The sequence below is a fragment of the Schistocerca americana genome, chromosome 5 (assembly GCF_021461395.2).
Source record: "Schistocerca americana isolate TAMUIC-IGC-003095 chromosome 5, iqSchAmer2.1, whole genome shotgun sequence".
Taxonomy (NCBI): domain Eukaryota; kingdom Metazoa; phylum Arthropoda; class Insecta; order Orthoptera; family Acrididae; genus Schistocerca; species Schistocerca americana.
Genome location: NC_060123.1, coordinates 204,209,186 through 204,231,593, shown reverse-complemented (window position 1 = coordinate 204,231,593; position 22,408 = coordinate 204,209,186). Strand labels below are relative to the sequence as shown.

The 22,408-nt window shown below is 38.7% G+C and overlaps 1 protein-coding gene across 1 annotated transcript in view; it reads right to left on the bottom strand.

The window, feature by feature from the left end:
* LOC124616263 (putative phosphoenolpyruvate synthase) overlaps positions 1-22,408 on the bottom strand; it is a 317,495-nt gene that overhangs the window by 27,597 nt on the left and 267,490 nt on the right. Inside the window, exons 24-26 of the mRNA XM_047144567.1 lie at positions 17,965-18,192; positions 16,844-16,931; positions 255-483 (exon numbers count right to left, since the gene is read on the bottom strand). Coding sequence (XP_047000523.1) covers positions 255-483; positions 16,844-16,931; positions 17,965-18,192 — 545 coding nt within the window. The remainder of the gene's footprint in view (positions 1-254; positions 484-16,843; positions 16,932-17,964; positions 18,193-22,408) is intronic.

Genomic DNA, 22,408 nt, shown 5'->3' with positions numbered 1-22,408 from the left:
ATATGATCTTCTGTGAGGCCTCAACAGGGCTCTTCATAAAAGATATCTTTAAAGTTCCAAAACTGTTTACTTGCTGTATCAGATATATTGAAAATTTTGGTGAAGTTGAATTAAGGTAATTAAATTCACTGTTTTTTCATGTATTTACTCCCAGACTTTTTGAATTTTAAGTAAACAAAAAAACTGATAATCATATTTGATATGAACTATGCATTTTCTACAACACAGACAGTTTTATCAAATCATAGACATACCATGAGATATCAGACCACCTATTTCAGTGACAACTCCAGCAAGTAGAGGGAAGTAAGGTGTCCATCCAATATCAGTGCACTGTGTTATCAGGATATCACCTGGCTGCAGCTGAGATATCTGATTCAAATGTGGCACAACACAAGCCCGGCCACATGCATTTCCTTGTGTCACAGGAGTTCCTTGCACTGTCACAGCATCATTCAGTTGATGTTCAAAGTCATGCTGATTCTTAAAATCCATGGAAAAAGTATCATTATTATTATTATTATTATTATTATTATTATTATCATCATCATCATTACTACTACAACAACAACAACTACTACTACTACTACTACTGCTGCTTATACTACACTGTTGTTTTTGTTACATACAGTTCAGCATGCTGTAAAATGTAACATCATCAGTAATTTATTTACTTATTTATTTATTTCTTGTTCTGGTGATCCATGTTGTGACAATATCACAGAATATGGAATGTGTCAGAAATCTATGGTAGCACAATAAAACAAAGCAAAATGATTTCATATTATAGTAAACAGTAACTTGGGTTCTACTACAGAAAATCAATTTTAAGAGATAAATAAATACTACAAAATAGTAAGTGTTACAGAAAATAAATATTGCAAAATATGTGTTTACAATAAAGAATAGTCAGGATTACAAATGAAGGTTTGGGCATATATCCGCAGTTAACAATACAAGAAATGCTAAACACTGTAGTTCTGGAACTCTTCTATCGTATAAAATGATCCTTGTAATAGGAATTGCCTTAAAGTTTTTTTTTTCAAACAAGAGCCCATCTTCTACCAAACACTTAATTCTTGAAGGGAGTGCGTTAAAAATCTTACAGCCAGTGAAATGGACTTCTTCTATACTCTACTTAGATTTGCCTGTTCATAGTGTCTATCATGTTTTCTTCTCACCGCTGATTCAAATGTGGCACAAGACAGGCTGGGCCACGTGCATTTCCCACATGTAACAGGAGTTCCTTGCACTGTCATAACATTACTGAGTTGCTGTTTAAAAATGGATTTTTCTTTCCTTATGAAGCACATCAAAGAGAATATGTATTGCACAGTGGATGCAAGGATTCCAAGTTTCTTAAAAAGATTCCTGCATGTGGCTCTAGGATGGACTCCGCACATGATCCTTATGGCTCTTTTTTGTGCACACAGTACTTTTTTTAGCCAGTGGTTGATTTCCCTAAAATATAATTCCATATGCCATAATGGCATGAAAATAACCGTAATAGAGTGACTCCATGATTTACATACTTCTATAAGAAGAAACAATGCATAATGCATAAGTTGCTGAACTCAATCTTTTGCATTGATCCAGCATGTGGTTTGAACAGTTCAGTTTGCTGTCAATATGCAAGCCTAGGTTTGTTTTAGTGTAATTTAAAGAAAGGCCATTAATGTTAAGCCAGTTCACTGTTTCACTAATAATAAGGTATTGAGAAAATACAATAAATGAAGCAGAGCATTCAGAAACTTTGGGTATGCACACTGATAAGAAACTGTATTGATTTCTCATCCACATAAGACACATAGATAAGCCTATTAAATTTCTACAAAATATCAGTTTTATTGACTATAGAATGCTTGATTTTCCTTTGAAAAATTGCCTCTAAATTCAGGTGTGTCTTATACTTAAAATTAACATAAAAATGTCCAGTGTTTGATTTTAAATTCCCAGCAGTCTTAAAAAGTCCATATATTCGAGGCAACATGAAACTTATCTCTGCCTGGCAACATTGGATTCGTGGTGTCGATAGGTCACATTGCCACGTAAAGCATGATCTTTGAACTCTTAACTGCTCTGACGAGCTGCCATGTCAATATTTCAGTCAGCATTTGTACCTTGTACAGTGTACACGAGTATCTTTCTTTGTGTTGAAATACTGAAATGTATGTATGTATACACATTTATGGGAACAGTTTGTTGCATATACAGTTATCCGTATTCCCATTTCCCATATTGGTGACCCCAAAGTTTCTACGTCTTCCGAAACTTCCTCGCCGGCTGTGGGGAATCAACAGGTTTTATGTTCGACACCATGGCTGCCTCACCCAATGTTTTACATGAGGATTTGGAGGCTCAGCTACTACTACCAGGCCACTCCAATCCCCTGCCAACAGTGGTTTCGCCGCTAGCAGACAGTGATTTCGACCTCCAATGATGTTAACCTCAAATTTTGCAGCTCTACAATGGCCGAGTGTTACGCCATTACCTCAAACAATGGACTCATGTTTTGTATCACTGGACTGTGCACACCAACATGTGAAAGGTGAAGTGGATGATTTCCAGAATGATCGATCGCTTGTGTAGTCTTCAAAGGGACACTCAGATACCATGCTCAGGCACTTACGCTCGTTGTTCCATTTCCGTCGCGATATGTGATTTGGTTCACAAGTGCTCCACCCTCGTGGACAAGATTGTGACCTGCGTCACTAATCTACTGTCAGAGTGCAATGCAGCGGCGCAACTCCATCGGCAAAATGACGAGTTGAACCAACGCATTGCTCACACTTTTGACAAGCTCACTGCGGCTCGTACCTCGCTGCTGCAACTGCAGTCCACAGATCCTTCACCTGATCGAGCTTCATCAGCAGACACCAGCATGGACACTCATCAGGTTAGCTCAAAAACATTCATTGTATGTGATGATTTGCGTTCAGTGATCTCTGCACCTGCCACACGGCTGCTACATGCAGTACCATGTGTTTTGAAAAGTGCTTCTAATGACAGTCATGCGCACGATGCGAACATGCCCACCGCACAGGCAGCCACCCTGCATGTTGGTAAACATTCCCCCTCTCTAGTGTGCCAACCATGAGATTAAGCGGCCATTGCCGTTCCCTGCGCGATGCCAACGCCTCTCTTGCCCGCGCCGGTTACTCAAGGCAAAGCTTATAACAGACAGTCGCTGCGCACTCTGATCTGCTCTGTGCTGTGCGTGCAGCCTACCTCTCCAAACAAGTGCACGTCGCACTCACATAATAGGCATGCGACTTTCGTGTTGCCTTTTCTCACTTGCACTATTGGCTATGCCTTATTGCACCCTACTCGTCCCAAAACTTCATGTCAGGACGTTACTCAACCTCGTGTGCAGTTCTCAGTCTCTTCCATCACTGACAGAATGACGCACAAGATAATTACCACTGCTGGCCCTCCTATTAGCCACAAGGTTAGATGTCCCAACCCCATTAAGTTGCGCATGGCCCAGGAGCAAATTAACGAACTTTTGGAGGCAGGCATTCAACAGCCATCGGACAGCAATTGGTTTTCACTGATTCACCTCCTCACCAAATACGACAGTTCTTTTCGAATGTGTGGTGATTACAGATGCTTAAACGCTCATACCATCATGGACAATTACCCAATGCCGAACATAAACGATTCCACCCATATGTTATCAGGAGCCACAATCTTCAGTGTGATTGACTGTATACATGCCTATCAGCAGATACCCGTAGCGCCTAAAGACATTCCAAAGACTGCTACCATCACGCCACTTGGTATGTTCCAATACAACTTCATCCCATTCGGTTTAAAGAATGCAGCACATATGTGGCAATGTTTCATTGACTCAATCTTATAAGAGTTCAAGTCCTGCTTTGCATTGCTGGATGACATCCTCATTTTCAGCAAGTTGACTGAGGACCATGAAGTTCATTTATCCCAGGTCCTCCAGACCTTGAACTCCAAAAGTGTCGAGGTCAACAAAGATAAATTCCAATTGTGCCAGTCTTCTGTGACATTTTTGGGTTACACCGTCTCCGCAGACAGAATACAGCCTCACAAATCCTGCGTGCAGGCTGTCATGTCATTCCCACCCCTGGCTATGTACAAAGAACTTTGATATTTCCTGGGTACTATGAATTACTACTACCGACGTCTACCTTCTGCTGCCACCATGCAGGCCCCGCTGACAGACTTGCTGTCTGGTAAACAAACTTTGGGCTTTAAGCCAGTCTGTTGGACTGAACCTATGCTACAGGCCTTCAGGGCTCTAAAGACAGCGTTAGCTCACTCCGTTGTACTCGCCCACCCCAATCCATCTGCCGAGTTGTTCATCACTACGGACGCCAACGACATCACGTTCAGGGCAGTTTTACAGCAACGCAAAGGAGACATGGTTTCACCCCTTCATTTCTTCTTGAACAAACTGTCTATGGCACAGAAGAAGTATTCCACTTTTGATAGAGAACTTCTGGCGGTCTATGAAGCCGTCAAACACTTTCGCTCTGACATTGAGGGCCGTTCTTTCTTCATCCTTACTGACCACAAACCACTGGCAGATGCCTTCTGCAAATCTCCTGAGGACAAACCCCCTCGATGTTTCCACCACTTCGACCTGGTCTCTCAATTTTCTACAGACGTACACTACCTCAAAGGCATGGAAAACATCCCCCCACTGATTTCTTTTTACGGGTCAATACTGTCTCACGCATCATTGATTTATCCAACCTCGACGCTCTCCAGGCCTCTGATGAGGAATCTCAAGCTCTCCTTTTGGATCACCAGACATCGCTTGTGTTTACCAAAGCCAAGTTCACCGGCATTTCAGACAAAGTATGGTGCGACTCTTCTACCAACACTCTGCGGCTGTTGCTCCCTTCCATGTTGCACCAACAAGCCTTCGACGGCTCGCATAGCCTCACCTGCCCTGGGGTTCGTGCCACCACACGCCTAGTCACCGAGCATTTTGTTTGGAAAAATGTGATGTGAAGCATGACTGTCAAATCTGGACATGTGGATGCATTTCCTGACAACCCAACAAAATCGGACGCTACACCTCCCCCCCCCCCCCCTTCCCTTGGCAAGTTTGACATTCCCAAAGGACATTTTCGTCACGTACATGGCCACAGATATATCCTCTCCACAATCAACCACATGTCTCGTTGTGTGGAAGCTGCTCCTTTACCCAACATCACAGCAGAAACCTTGGCCAAGGGATTCTACCCATCATGGATCACTAGATTCGGTTGCCCGTCCACCATCACCACTGACCAGGGTCAACAGTTTGAGCCTGCACTCAGGTGCCATGACTGCCTCTGGTCTGAGGGGCTTCCTTGGGTGTTACTCGGCTTCCGATCGACCTTTAAACATGACTTACAGGGAACCATCTCTGAATTCATTTTCAGCGAGAACTTATCCTGCCGCAAGCACCTGAGGATTTCCCCACCTCCCCAGACTTTATTAGTAGAATGCGCACCCACTTTAGACATGCACGGCTACACCTGCCTGTCAGTCATTCCCCGCCGGACACTTACGTGCCAACTGCACTCAACAAATGCTCCCACATTATGCTCAGGGATGATTCCACTAGACAACCCCTGCAACTCCCATACCTCGGCCCCTTTGAAGTACTCTGGACGGGCGAGACAACATTTGACATTACGGTTAAATATAATTAAGGCTGGCAGCCATGCATTATCTGCAAGGTCTCCATGATATTAACTTCCAACAACGTAACTCAACATGGTTCATTACAGGTATGTCTGACTGTTGCCGTAGCCAGCATGTTCTCTACATCTCTCACCCACTGAACACATCTGGTCATGGGTTGCTGAGAGACTAACATGCCACCACTCATGAGCCATTACAATTGGTGAATTCTGCCATAAAATTGAAGCTGCATATAACAGTGTACCATTTTATCATTCAACCTCAGTTTGACGTGATGCTCAGCCGGGTTGGAGTCATTATTTATGTCTGCAGTGGAATCTCTTTTTGCTAAAATTCATACCCTGTATACCCAGATGACCTAGACATTTAATCATGTGTTCTTCCTACTATACTGTATACACACAATAAGTAAAATTATGAAACTTCCTGGCAGAGTAAAACTATGTGCTGGATCGAGGCTCAAACTCAGGACCTTTGCCTTTCGTGGGTGAGTGCTCTACCGACCGAGCTACCTGAGCAGGACTCACAACCCTTCTTCACAGCTTCAATTCTGCCAGTACCTCATTTACTACCTTCCAAACTTCACAGAAGCTCTTCTGAAAATCTTGCAGAACTAGCACTCCTGGAAGAAAGGATATTGTGGACACGTGGCTTAGCCACAACCTGGGGGATGTTTCCAGAGTGAAATTTTCACCCTGCAGTGGAGTGTGCACTGATATGAAACAAGTAAAATTTCATTATTTCCTGTCCTTCCTGATGACACATTTTAATAGCCAGAAATGTGAATAAAATCAGCCAAAAGTAGATACAAATAAGCTGCTAATGAGGAAAATTTCCAAAACTGTAAATGCAAAATGTACTATTGTTTCATATACCCGACGTAACAGATTGCATCAGAGGGCTGCAAAATTCAGCAAACACAAAAGCAAAGAATGGTAAAACTACAAGAGAGAGTGATAATGTGCACTGCAAATTTGGAGAAAGTATTCAGAGAACCAAATACATAAATTATTTTCTCATTACATATAGTATATCTGAAATAATAACCTATACAAAAATTATCTGTGCTGTGTTGTTGTACAACAACATATATAAATCAGTTGCATTTTAAATAACAGACTTCCAAGTGCTTAAAAGACTTCACTATTCAGGGCACATTGAAATGTACATAAAATCCAAATAGTATTAAAAAGACATTAGAACTCACCATAGAATTAAAAAAAAATAGTTTATAAATAAAAGTAACCATTCATGTATTTCTGTTTCTGAAAGGAAATATGTCTGCTGTTTTTTTTCTCCTTTCCTGTTCCAAGTACCCATGACAAATAACATCCTATTGGGAGAAAATATGAAGAGGATGAGTGGTGGTAAGGATCAAGATGATTATGGACAAATGGTTTGAGAACCTGTTGGGTTTATGGTGGTTTGTGTTAATACATGTGCGCTTCAAAACATGACCTCACATTACCAAAATTTGGTTTCAGTGTTCATGACTTATGGATTACCTGTAAAACTACATCCAAAATAGATGTTTGAACAACTTGGATATTAGAAAAGCATATGAAAGGACAAATTATGAAGTATAAATATTTCTGTGTGTTGTGAATGCTATCATTTTTCTTTGACAAATGCAATCGTTTTTCTTCTACACATAGCACATATACCAACAGATTTTTGCTTCGGATTCATACAATCAGTATTCCTGATTAATGACTTTTGAATAATCTTTCTGGTCGGGTCCTCCTCCCCCTCTCCCAGTCTGATTATAGGCAAATGCCAGGTTGTTGGTTCTGTTACCTTCCATACAAAGACTGGTTTGATGCAGCTCTCAATGCTAGACTATCCTATAGAAGTCTCTTCATCTCTGCAAAACCACTGCACCCTACATCTATTTGGACCTGCTTTCTGTATTCAAGTCTTGTTCTCCCAATACAATCTTTACCCTCTACACTTTCTTCTACTTCCAAACTGAAAATTTCTGGATGCTTCAGGATGTATCCGTTCAACCATTCCTTCTTTCAGTCAAGTTGTGCACTAAATTTCTTTTTTTCACCCAATTCAATTCAGTATCTTTTCATTTTCTCAGCATTCTTATGTAGTACCACATTTCAAAAGCTTCTATTTTCTTCTTGTATGAACTGCTAATCAACCACATTTCACTTCCATACAAAGCTACACTTCAGAACTTCAGAAAAGTCTTTGTAACATTTAACTGATATTAGATGTTAACAAATTCCTCTTACAGGAATGATTTTTATGCTACTACCAGTTTACATTTTATATCCTCTCTACTGTCACCACCATCAGTTATTTTGCTGCCAAAGTGGTGAAACTCATCTACTACTTTTAGTGCCTCATTTTCTATTCTAATTCTCTTCGTATCAACTGATTTAATTTGAGTATGCTTTATTGCTCTTGTTTTATTATTGTTGATCTTCATATAATCTCTTTTGAAGACACTCTCCATTCTATTCAACTGCCCTTGAAAGTTTTTTTCCATAACTGACAGCATTACAATTTCAATGAAAAATCTTAAGTCCCTACTTATTCTGCCTGAACCATTATTCCCTTTCTAAAATTCTCCTTGGTTTTATTCACAGTCTGCTCAATTTACAGTTTGAATAACATCAAGGATAGGCTACAACCTTTCATTCTCCACTTACAACCATTACTTCCCTCTCATGTACTCTGACTTCTATAACTTCAGTAAAGTTTCTGTACAAGTTGTAAAACACATTTTGCTCCCTGTATTTCGCCTCACTATCTTTAAACCCTCAAAGAGTACAACCCAGTAAAAACTTTATGAAAAGTTTTCTCTAAATCTACAAGTACAACAAATGTAGGCTTGCCTTTCTTCAATGTGTCCTGCATTATAAATCTTTGTGTCACTACTGCCTCTCATATTCCTATATTTCTCAAGAACACAAACTGATCTTCCGTGAGGTCAGCTTCTACCAGTTTTTCCATTCTCCTGCAAATAATTTGTGCCAATATTTTGCAACCATGACTTATCAAAATAATGGTTCGGTAATATTCACACGTGTGAGGACTTTCCATCTTTGGAATTGGAATTATTACATTCTTCCTGAAGTTTGTCTCATGTATCTTGCACACCAGATGGAATAATTGTTCACCTCCTTAGCTGAGTAGTCAGCACAGATGACTACAATGTGGAGGATTTGATTCCCAGTACTGAGAAGGATTTTCCCTTGGTGAGAGGATGAGTACAGGGTGCACTCTGCCTATGATGCCAATTGGGGAGCTACCTGACTGAGTAGTAGCAGCTCCGTGCCCTAGAAAGTACACAAAATGGCCAGGAGAGCAGTGTGCTGATCACATCTGCCTGATACCACAAGGCAGAGGTAACTGGTTAATATCCCTTGGGCCTTCACAGTCTAGTGAAGATTTCATTAGATGAAATAGTTTTGTCATCAAGGATCTCAATAATTCTGAGGGAATGTCATTTATTCCAAGGGCCTTGTTCCAACTTAGGTCTCTTAGGGCTGCTTCAGATTATTCTCACAGAACCATACATCCCATTTACAGCATGAGGCAGCTAAGACAGGCCACCCCAAATATATCCAAAATGAATAAATACATCAAAGTGCAGCTTTTGCCAAGCTATAGCAGATAATATGGTGAATTTCCTGATGCTCACAAGTAATTTTTATTGTTCATAGTCACCAAATAGAACTACACACTTTTTTCTGTTGCATCTTAAAGAAGCTTCTAAGAGAACTTCAATGAATTAACATGTATGGGATTTGATCAAATAGCAAAAAGATAACAGCGTTGCAAAACCACTGTTCTGCAGTCAGTATAAGAGGTTCCACAAGCATCTGCCCCATTATATCAAATGTAAGTAAGCACATACTCAGGCATGCTTGGCACCAATTAGCAACATGTTACTGTAGAGCAAATTTGAAGCATGGTGGTGTTTCAATCTTTATCAAAGAAACAGGTAACTTAGAATCTGAAGTGATAGATGTAAGTTTTCTATGTATAAAGCAGTTTTTGAAGTCTCAGAAATAATGATACTAATTCAACTAATAGTTATATCAGTGTACCACTCTCCAAGTAGTAACACACAATTATTTGTAGAAAACCCCAAAAAATTGATAATAAAGCTCTTAAAATATAAAAATGTAGGGTTCTGATATTTGGCAATATTAACATAAATATTGGGTATAAGACCAAACACATGAAGCATCTATTAGACATATTAAGGTTGTCAAACTTCTACTGCCTAAATGACAAACCAACCAGGCTCAGGGATTGATTAGATAATACAATACGTAACTTTCAAGTAAATAAAACTGAATTTCATACTGTAAACCTCGGAGTATCAGATAATGTAGGGCTGTGGCTTAGACACTTCTAAACAACAAAACAGACAGTTCTTCAACATAAGTAGGAAGAGTACTCAGGTCAATCAACGAACATAAATTGAATCACTTAAAAACCAATCTGCTAATCTTTCAACCCAAAAAATTTTAAATTTGTTGTAGAAAAACTTGACAGATGATATCCCAAATACCACAGAAAACACCCAAAGCACTACTGGAGTAATAAACCTCAAGAACTGAGAAACTGGATGCCACACCTGTGCGAACTTAGGGAAGAAATGATGGTGCACTATGACAAATTGTAACAGAATGAAGTCAAGAAGAAAGTTTACACAGCAGGAAGAAGGACGTATAGATCAGAAATTAGAGCAGTCAAGAGGAAAGCCAATGGCAATTACATACTCAGTTTGGCAATTAAAAGTAAAGCAGCATGGAAAGTTATCAAATCAGATAAGCTCTGAAAATAAACACAACAACATTCCAATCCAACCACACATATTAAATGCACATGTTACAAATTCTGGCTCAAATAAAAATCTCCCTGAAGATGCAAATGAAACCGTTAGTTTTGCTTCCAGCTCTAGATGGTAAGCAACATGACAACTTCTGCTGCACTCCTCTATCCTACAGACAGGTTAGTGAAGCAATTGCCAAACTTAGCAGCTCAAAAGCAGAAGACTTCTATGGACTTTCAAATCATCTAATACAAGGTATAAAGAAAGAAATTCTGTTGCTGCTAACCAGAATCATAAACCAAATGCTACACAAAGGAATCTTCTCAGATTGCCTAAAAATTACTGTTGTAGCACCCATCCATAAGGGAGGTGACAAAGCATCTCCTGATAGCCGTCATCTCATTTAACTCATACCAAACATATCAAAAATGATAGAACATTGTACTAACAGATGAACCAGCAATTAAAAAAAAAATGACCTACTTAGCTCCTCACAATATGGTTTCAGACTTCGTCTTTCCACTATCAAAGCAGTTGGGACTATCATCACAAAAATATATGATACTTTTGAGACTAAGAAAACAACCTGTGCAACTCTTCTAGATTTGAGGAAAGCTTTTGAAACTGTCCCACATAGTATACTTATAAAAAGAGCTCCAATACTATGGAGTAGGAGAGGATGCTCTTCAGCTTATTGAGCCATACCTCAGCAACGGAAAGCAGATGGTAACTATAAACAACAGAAGGCCAGACTCATTACCTGTTACACAAGGTGTTCCACAGGGCTCAGTACTGGGTCTATTCCTGTGCATCATACGTACATCAAAAAAAGTTTTGAAACACCTTGGTTCCGAGAATTCTGGAACCTGTACAGAAAATTGGAATAGAGATCAACATAAACATAATTTATGTCCTTTTTATTGCTCATTAAAATCACACATTGCATGTCGTACCACCGTACAGCGAGATCTTCAAAGGTGGTGATCCAGATTGCTGTACACACCAGTACCTCTAATATCCACTAACATGTCCTCTTGCATTGATGCATGCCTGTAATCATCGTGGCATACTATCCACAAGTTCATCAAGGCACTGTTGGTCCAGATTGTCCCACTCCTCAACGGCAATTCGGCTTAGATTACTCAGAGTGGTTGATGGGTCACATCGTCCATAAACAGCCCTTTTCAATCTATCCCAGGCTTGTTCGATAGGGTTCATGTCTGCTGAAGGAAGACATTCCCAAGATGTGCGTGATGGGGCCGCGAATTGTTGTCCATGAAGATGAATGCCTCGCCAATATGCTGCCGATATGATTGCATTATCGTTCAGAAGATAGAACTCACGTATCATACAGCCACTACAGTGCCTTCCGTGACCACCAGTGGCATATGGTGGTCCCACATAATGGCACCCAAAACCAGCAGGTACCTCTATCTTGCTGCAATTGCTGGACAGTTTGTCTAAGGCATTCAGCCTGACTGGGTTGCCTCTAAACACGTCTCCAACGATTGGTTGAAGGCATATGCAACATTCATCAGTGAAGATAACATGATGCCAATCCTGAGCGGTCCATTCTACATGTTGTTGGGCCTGTCTGTACCACGCTGCATGGTGTTGTGGTTGCAAAGATGGATCTCACCATGAACTTCGAGAGTGAAGTCACGCACCGAGAAGCCTATTGCACACAGTTTGAGTCATAACACAATGTCCTGTGGTTGCACAAAAAGCATTATACAACACTGTGGTGTTGCTTTCAGGGTTACTATGAGCCGTAATCTGTAAGTAGTGGTCATCCACTGCAATAGTGGGTGGAATGAACGAGGCATGTCGTCAACAACTCCTGTCTCTCTGTATCTCATCCATGTCAGAACAACATCATTTTTGTTCCCTCCGAGATGCCTGGACATTTCCCTTGTTAAGAACCCTTCCTGGCACACAGTAACAATGCAGACATGATTGAACCACGGTATTGACCATTTGGGCATGGTTGAACTAAAGACAACACGAGTCGTGTACATCCTTGCTGGTGGAATGACTGGGACTGATTGGCTGTCAGACCCCTTCCGTCTAATAGGTGCTGTTTATGCATGGTTGTTTACATCTTTGGGTGGGCTGAGTGACATCTCTGAACAGTCAAAGGGACTGTTTCTGTGATACAATATCCACAGTTAACGTCTATCTTCAGGAGTTCTGCGAACTGGGGTGATGCAAAAGGTTTTTTGATGTGTGTATATATAAACAACTTACCCTCATTTTTACCTTGTACACAGATGATACAACTCTAATCACACAAGTTGATGAACCAAAGGAGCTGCGATGTAATGTAAATGTAGCAATGGACTGATGCACTAACTGATTCTAGGCAAATTATTTAAAAATTAATAAAAATGAAACTGAAGATATTGTTTTCAATTTAAGTGTCCCCAATGAAGATCAAAAGTAATCACTCTGTTAGGTTTTCACATAGATCAGAAACACAGTTGGGTGAGTCATGCAGAATAAAATGTGCTCAAAGCTTTCTTGAGTGATTTGTCTGCTATACAAACTGAGGAATAATGCAAGCAAAACCATAGCAGTTTACGCATATTTTGCAGTTTTTCCACTCCCACTGTGCCTACGAACTCTTCTATGGGATAATTACCTCAGCTCAAAAACTGTATTCAGGTGGCAAAAAAAGGCTATAAGACATATAGTAGCAATGACTCCAAGAGAATCCTGTAAAGTTCACTTCAAGGAGCTCGATATTGTGACAGTCCCAAGCCTCTGTACATATAGTTGCCTTCTCGGTGTTAAAGAGAATTTAAATAATTTTAACCTTAAGATGTATGTACATAATCACAAAACCAGAACTAGACAATCAACTAATATACCCTACAGAAAGGTTTGCTACAGCCACAAATATCTAGGCCCCAGAGTTTTCAATAGACTCCCAAAAGCTGTCCTTCTGTTTCCTGTTATATGTTTAAGAATGTTCTAGGAGAGTGGTTTAAGAAGGAAGCATACTACGCCATAAAAGAGTATGAGGAATCAGATGTAAGTGACATAATTTTCCAGCTACTGTTGTACTAAGTTGTAATAAATTACTGGTTGAAAGTTTCCTACATATATAATTTTCTCATTATATGTAGCAATGTGTCACTGATGTACATATCAAGAAATTTTTATCTATTTTATATATCTTAGCTTTATATGTAAATAATTACACCACTAACTTGTAAAATGTTCGAAGGTGAATAAATTAAAATTAAAATATCATGGCTGTCATACTAAGTGCTCAAAATGCTGACCTGGAGCATTGCTATTTGCTACAAAGTGATTGTGGAGAAACAATACTCCATGCTGAATTTCATCTGAAATTAATGGTAGCACACGCCCATCTTATAAGGCATTTCACTGATTGCCTTATGTCCAGTGGGATGTCTTCGAATAATTGCAGCAGCAGCAGCAGCATATCTTAGGAACTTGAGCTACTTCAATTTACTTACATTCCCATCAATAAAACAGGGAACAATGAAGAGGGTCTTGAAAAACATGTACCAAATGTTGATAGACTAAGAGCATTGTGTTTACCCATTTCTTTGAGCAAGTGTAAATTTTCAGTTGATGATAAGTGCACGTTATGAAGATTGACTTGTCCATTGTTTGTAAACACTACTTCCTCCTTGAACAACATTTTGCATAGATATGTTGCATCACATTGCACTTTCCACAGATAACATTCAGAGAACAGTAACCAATTTTGGAAGTCATTATTACAAAGCTGCAGATGCAGCAAAATGTGAAGAGAATGAAATGCAATGGAATTTAGTGTTCACAGAACATTCATTTAATTGATACCTCTCATACTTCTGAGATGCCTCTTGGTGACATTTGCATTGTGGGTTACTGCTGCTAAAATGTTAGTTTAATTTCTTTCATCAATTGCTCTTCTTTTCTTTTTTATTGTTTGCAAAGAGAGATCAGTAGTGCTTGGCATGATCTGGATACTCTTCAGCATACAGCCGCACCACTGCTCTAGTAGTTTGACAACATTTGTCATAAATAATATTCACTTTATCAACTGTTGTATACATTGTGAATGTATCAATAGCTTTATGAGCAAGTTACCTGACAGATACAACAACAGAACACAGACTGATGGGATTCAAGCACACAGGTAAACAGAAGAACCATACTTGAGTTAAATGTCTGCTTACATTTGGTATAACAGGTCACACATTTGTGGAACCTCTTCTCCTGATGGCGAGACAGTGGTTTGTGGTGCTGTTATCTTGATATTATTTGATAAGTCTCATACATGTTATGTCATTGAAGTTCTCTTAATGCTTATTTCAAATGCAACAAAAAGTATATAATTCCATTACAAAAAAACAACATTGGCATTGTAATATAAAAATTATTTGCAAACATCAGGAAACTTGGTGAAACCCACACTTTGAGATATTTATTAATTCTTGATGTATTTGGGGTGGCCTGTCTTGGCTGTCTCAACCTGTATAAGGGTGCCTCGGGAGGAGTGTTCAGCATTCATGGATATGACAGGAACAATAGGGCATATGGACATATGCCCTATTCCAAATCATTGTCAAGATAGAACACCTTTAATGTACATAGTTATTGGGCAACAGTGTTCATGATGTGGGCAAGCAGTTCTCCTCATGTATTCACCATTCATTTGTATACCTCAGACTTCATCCAACCCCATAAACAAACGTCTAATGCCATAAGTTTGGCCAATCTTGGTGGCCCATTAACTGTACTACCATGAACAATCTAGCACTTATGACAAATGTGCTTGAGATGTCCCCTCACATCTGGGCAGGCTTCATTACACTGGAAGTACACAGCTGTTCATGTAACCAAATAAATGTTCTCAGGGTGTTCAACAAATGAATTAAAAAAATGCAAGTAATTATGTCCAGTCATTTGCTCTTCTAAAATGAATGGATCTATCAGTATGTTACATGCTGCACAAAACATTGATCAAAAAATGAATGGCAGTATGTGGAGTTTCCTGTGACCATCAACGATTATTATGTGTGTTGTTGTTACTGATTCCATTAATGTAAACATGACTTCATCAGTGAACAGTACTAATGGAAGCAAATCATGACTGTCATTTAAGCAGTGAAAAAATTCAAGTCATAAAACATTGCTGCTAATGTGAAGATTGTCGGCATACTGTATGTGAAATAGGTACAAATTTTCCGCACGTAATTTTAACCACATACGTGTTTGTGGGATGCTGATACTTGCAGAAAGTCACTGTGTGTTGGTAGTAGGACCACACTGCACCAATTCAACAATGTCTTGGTGGCCATGCACAAGTTTTTGAACTATGAGTTCAGAAGAAATTGGGAACTTGGATAAATTCCTGTTTCATTCAGTGTACTGAAAACTCTGGTAAACACTCTACAATAAAGAATGAATATGTCATAAATTGCCAAGGGTATTCTTTGACAGCAGCAGGAGGACTACCATTGTAGAAGCCATAAACTTACACCATATCTGCAGATTCTTCATTAGTATAGACATATGGTATTTTAGCTAGTGTGTATAAAAACATAGTTAATCATTACTTCTCTCTGATAAATTCACAACCCGTCACACTACTCCACTCACAATACTCCGTGTACAATTGCGCATCCAGTGGGATAGTTTAATGGCAGCAAGGCAATCTGAGCAATGAGGTTGAAAGCAGCGAGGTAGGTTGGGCTAGAATAAACCATCAAAGAGGTTAGGTGGGTAATACAGACATGTGCACAGCCCAAAAACAAATGTGCATTAAATATATTCTCTTGGAGAACATTTCGAATAGGGCATATGTCCATATGAAGATTTTTGCTTCAAATGTGCATTACTGTCATATCCCTGAATATTGAGCATTCCTTTTGCGGCACCCTGTACATAAACTCTTTACACGATTTTCCTCCTGTTGGTTTAAATTGGAATGGCAAAGGGCATCTGGTCACAGAAATAAATGTGAAATTTACAACAAGAATATGTCATTTCCATGAATCAACCTTAAGAGAGGGGAATGTCATCCAGAGGAACAAAAAACAGGTTTGTTTTTATTTGTGAAATCACTATCCTTGCATTGATTTCAGATGTCACAGATGACTCCATGTCTGCACTGCAGTTTCCTTATCCTACAAGCAAACTTGCCTCACACAGTTCTTCCACAGTCAGAACACATGCAGTTAATTGTATTTTTCTGACTTTCCAATGCCATCTATTACCAGCCTACATCAACTTTTATGTTGTTGTGTATTTTTAACCTTTCATTCTTGAAATATATGTAAAACACAATTTTGAATTTCCTTAAGCTAAATAAGACAGCACATATAATCTATTTTTTTAAAATCTTACCTCATTAACCGGCACTGGCAATCCTGAAATAATTTCTGGAAACCTCAACTTCGACCATTTAGGAAAGTGACGTTTTCTCATGACAGCCCTATGGATAAATACAAATGTAAATGAAACTCAAAAAGGTTCACTCTGAAAGGAATTATGAATAGGAAATAGTACTTTTCGTTTACTTGATATTACATAACACATGATGAGTGGATGTAAAATTAAGTTAGTAGATGTGACTAAAAAAAATGTACACAACATATCAAGTGGCAAGTGAACATTCTTTTCGTGGTATTTTTTATAATTTTCTTTTATACATAACAATTACATTACCATTATTACTATTTGTTTGTGTGTGACATTGTTCTAATGTACTGTGTTGCAGAAAAACTAATGATAATTTATTAACGGAGAACCGGTTCTCTCAGTGAAATTTTAAAGCAGATATTGGGAAGTTTAGAAATGCACATCATTGTGGAAATTTCTGACTCTACCTCAAACTAAATATCATGTGGTAAAATCAAGTATTCTGAGCTCTTCTACATTTCAAAATTTGCCTGTCACATGTGTTTTTGAGACCCTTGTCAAAAATGCACAATACATAAGATCCATTGTCATTATCTTAAAACTACATTAGATTTTCATGAAGCAGCAATGAGTTTTTAAAACTCTGTTTTCACAAAAATAAACCTGCATGTAGTATAGCATTCAAAATTATTTTTATGGGAGAATATTGTTCAAATATGTTCATGTAATATATGTTGAAAGTTAAGAAATTTTGCTATAAACAAGTACTTGGTAATTCAGCAGAGGTAATACACACAGGAACTTTATTAACAAAAAAAAGAGGTGTTGAAAGATGATATATGAACTGAGAAAATACCACAAATAAAATGTATGTATGAATTTAGTATGGTAATTACTAATTTGTGCTGAGCTTACAATTTCTTGACAGTTTTATCCTCAAGTTTATCAACAATAAGTCTGTTGGTTACAGGTATGAGTTATTGAATAATTGTAAGTACCATTGTAGAAGACAAACCACTGGAACATAAAATATTTGCTTGATGGCAGTTATACATTTAATATGACTATTTCCTAATTTCAGAATGACAAAAATGAAAATAACTTACTTATTGACTATTACTGGATCTCTTGTATTTAAAAGATATCCTAATTCATAAAATGTCATGTAAAATACCAGCTCTGCATCTGGTAACCTGCTTTCCTTTACCATAAGTTGTCCCAGCTCACGGAATGCTAATCTAAATTGGTGCAATACTTTAATGACACATGCTTTTGTTGTCTCACGGATTGCTACTGATTTTTGGCACCATGGTAATAGCCAGCTGAGGATTTTCCTGCAATAAAAAAGGTTGTTTATACAAAAGTAATTTTATTATTACTGTAAAACTTAAACCTGTGTGGGGTTACTAGACCCCCATTGGGCGCCTCCCCAGGTGGCAGATAGGGGAACACTCACCGGATATGACGGGTATGAGGGAAATAAAATACCAAGGGTGGACGTGTGGCTAGGACATGTCACTGAGCCATAGAGAAGGCAATGTTCCTAGGGCTAGACCCCCAAATACAAGGTCTCTGGTCCTTCAGGTTGGGGGTTGTGCAGAGGGCTACCTCCACTCTCATAGAAAACAAGATCTGGTCAGGATACTCTTCATGTGCCCCGGAAACAGTCTTAATTGGAACAGAACTCAGAAACGAAAACCAGACTTAATATTGGAACATGGAATGTAAGAAGTTTGTTCAGACTGGGAAGCATGCAAACTCTAGTCAGCCAACTAGAAAAATACACACTACAAATTGTAGCACTGCAGGAAATCAGATGGCCAGGAACAGGGTCTGTAAGAAAAAGTACAAGAAGTATTCTACATGGAGATTGTGGTGACCACCGAGAATTTGGAACAGGCTTATATGTTAGTAGCACAGCGCAAAACTTGATAAAAGAATTCAGATACATAATTAACAGAATTTCATACATAACAATTGGTGGACAAAGCACAGATGTGACGTTTCTTAAAGCACATGCTCTTTATGAAGACAGAGATGAACTCATGAAAGAAGAATTCTAAATATATGACTCACAGCCAAACCATAGTATCAAAATAATACTTGAGGATTTCAATGCTAAGGTAGGAAGAGAGACAACTTACAGGCCTGTCATTGGATATGTCAGTTAACATTAAAAAAAGTAATGACAGTGGTAGCCATTTGATTACATTCGCTACAGATCTCAACTTATGCATATCTAGTACCATGTTCCGCCATAAAAATATTCGTAAGGGGACATCGATATCACCTGATAGCCAAACTGCAAACCAGACAGATCATGTATGTATTGAAAAACGTTTTGCAAATTGGGTCAAGAATGCCAGGTCATACAGAGAAGCAGACTATGACAATGATCATTTCCTAGTAACAGCTAAAATGACAGTAAAATTTAAGAAAGTCACAAAGACAATGACCAAAAGGGTAATCTATAATGTAAATATGTCAAAGGAATCAGAAAGAAAGGAGCAGTTTGTGACAGAACTAGATGGGAAGATAACAAATGTGGAGCAAATGGAGTCTGGTCACAATAACATAAATGAAGACTGGACAAAAATTAAAATCACCCTGAATGAATCAGCCTCAAAAGTTTTGGGAAAATGGAAAAAATCTAACCAGGTATGTTTCAACCAGATATGCGAAAGAAAAATTGAGGAATAAAGGAGAGTTAGAAAGGAGTGGTTAGAAAACATGAACAATATACAACTAAAAGAGAACTTTACTTGAATAAGGAAAGAAACATCAACAGTTCTTAGACAAGAAGAAAGGAAATATTACAGTGACATACTTTATGAGGCAGAGGAGGAGGATCTCACTCACCACAGGACTAGACAAATGTATCACAACATGAAGAAATGTGCAAAAAATTATGTAAAGAAAGAACAGTTGATTAAAGATGAAAAGGGAAGAATACTAGTGAATGGAAAAGAGATAGGCCAAAGATGGGCAGAATATTTCTCCCAGCTCCTAAATTCTGAAGACACCACAGAACTTCTTCCTTTTGAGTCCCCACAAACTGCGGACACAGAAGTGACTACTCCCACTGAATATGAAACTGCATAAATACTCAAAAAAATTAAAAAACAACAAAGAGGCCAGGGAAGACCAAACTGTTGCAGAGCTCATAAAAATGGAGGACCTGACCTTGTAAGAACCATGACAAGCCTCATACAGAAGGTCTGGGAGCCAGAAAGTCTCCCTAAAGATAAGAAAATGGCCATCATCTGTCCATTACTGAAAAATATTAGCCCCCTGGTATGAGACAGTTATAGGGGAATATCTCTGCTACATGTCAGCTATAAAGTACTATCTCTATGCCTCATAAATAGGATACTACCACTTGACGAAGAAGCTGTCGGAGACTACTAATGTGGGTTGAGATGCAACAGATCAACAGTGAACCACCTATTTACCCTATGTCAAACAACAGAGAAATGCTGGGAATATAATACAGACATGCACATGCTCTTCATTGACTTCAAAAAATCCTATGACAGCCTACATAGGGGTACTATAATCAGAGTACTAAAGGAATTTCAGTTTCCATCCAAAATAATCCACTTGGTGGCAATGTGCCTAGAACAAACACTCTGTAAAGTGCGGATAAGTACCGGTCTATCAGAACACTTCGAAGTTTGAACCGGCCTCAGACAGGGAGATGTCCTTCCCCCTATATTATTCAACCTTGTGCCAGAAAAAATAGACTGGGAATTTATGAAAATTGACCACATTGGTATACCCCTAGACAACATGTCAATGACTCAACTGGCATACACGGATGATATAATCCTAGTCAACAGAAGTAAAGAACAGCTCAGAAGAATGGCAGGCTCATACTGCAAGATTGCCAATAGAGCAGGCCTGCAAGTCAGTGAAGATAAGACAGAATGCATGGTTCCAAGCAAGTCAGCGAGAGATGGGGACCTGCTCACTGCGGACAGTATCCAATTCAAAAGGTCAAATACTTTCAGATGCCTTGGTAGTCTCTGCGGTGATCAGAACCACTGTGAAATTGAAATAAATGGAAGTATTGTCGGAGGCAACAGAACATACTTTATCCTACAGGATGTGCTGAAGAAAAGATTCCTGTCAAGAAATTTTAAGATCAGGCTGTACCAAAGTATGATGATTACGCTAATGGTTATGCATGGTTGTGAAAGCCTCACCTTTAGGACAACAGATGAGGAGAAACTAGTTTTCAAATGAAAAATCCTCCAAAAAATATATGGCCCTTTGACTGTTTTTTTAAAAAAAAAAAAAACTTTACGCACAGCCTGACATTATAAAAAGAATAAGAAGAAGAAGGTTGACCTTGGCTGGACATGTAGCAAGGATGAATGGAGGGAGGATACCCCATGATGTGATTCTGGGAGCTGTAGCTGGAAGGAGGTACCAGGGGTGACTGCGGACAAGATGGAAGGACAATATTGACAAGGACACCAAGGACATGGGACTAGGAGCAGGTGAGTGGTGACAGGAGGCTCGCAATCGGGAACAATGGAGGAGGAGTGTGGAGCAGGCATATGGTCATAAGGCCCAAACCACGGATAAGTAAGTAAGTATAAAACTTAAAATGCAGTGATGTTTAGTAGTGACGAGTTTGTGTCTGTGGTGCCCCATCAGTGCATACTCTATAGCAGTGGTAGTAAAATGGCCATTATCACTTGTCATGGGCATTTTACATTGGAGAAATTAGGTTAGGAGCATCCTGAGTTTTTTTTCTTGGTGGTTCTTTCAACTATCACCAGATAAAAATATGCACAAATTTAATTTTATAAAGTGAATATAATAAGACATAGCAGATGAAACAATTATATTTGATTTTCAATATATTTTGATACTATGTTCGATTATCATACATGAATTTCCTTGCTGCCTGTAGTGTCTGTTTATTAATAGTATTATGTGTGAAGTCATAGTCTATACAAGAAACCCTTGTACAACCCACAGTTAAGGATATTTTAACACTTCTAATTTTGCTTATATTAGCATGCAGTAATTTTATTACTGAATGAATATTGTAACATTATTTGAAACTTCCATTCTGACATAATTTCATGCCTCAAGATAGTCATATTTATCTTCTAAAAGAAGTTGTGACTTATATCATTGGTGAAGCTATGATGGTGGTCGTCACTGTGTGTCACTCATGTAAATTCACTCTTTGACTGACATATGGCAATGAAACTCTGTTGAATTTCGTCTGCGTTGTAGAACAGGTGAATTTATAAATGTTGTTTTATGTTGCTGTAACAACTATCTGCTGAAAAGGCTATTTGGTTATTTGATTGACATGGTTTCTCAAAATGGTTGTAGGTAAGCATGTGATTCATCACGTTCACAAATATGTTACTCTATGGCAATTATTATTTAACAAGTGTCTGTTTATTGATTGATTTATTCATTGACACAGTGTAATTTACATAACTCTATGTGTTGACGGAAGTTGCTTCAGTTCAAATAACTCTGTACCTTCAAACCATTGTTAGCTAATCTTGTACGCATTCAATC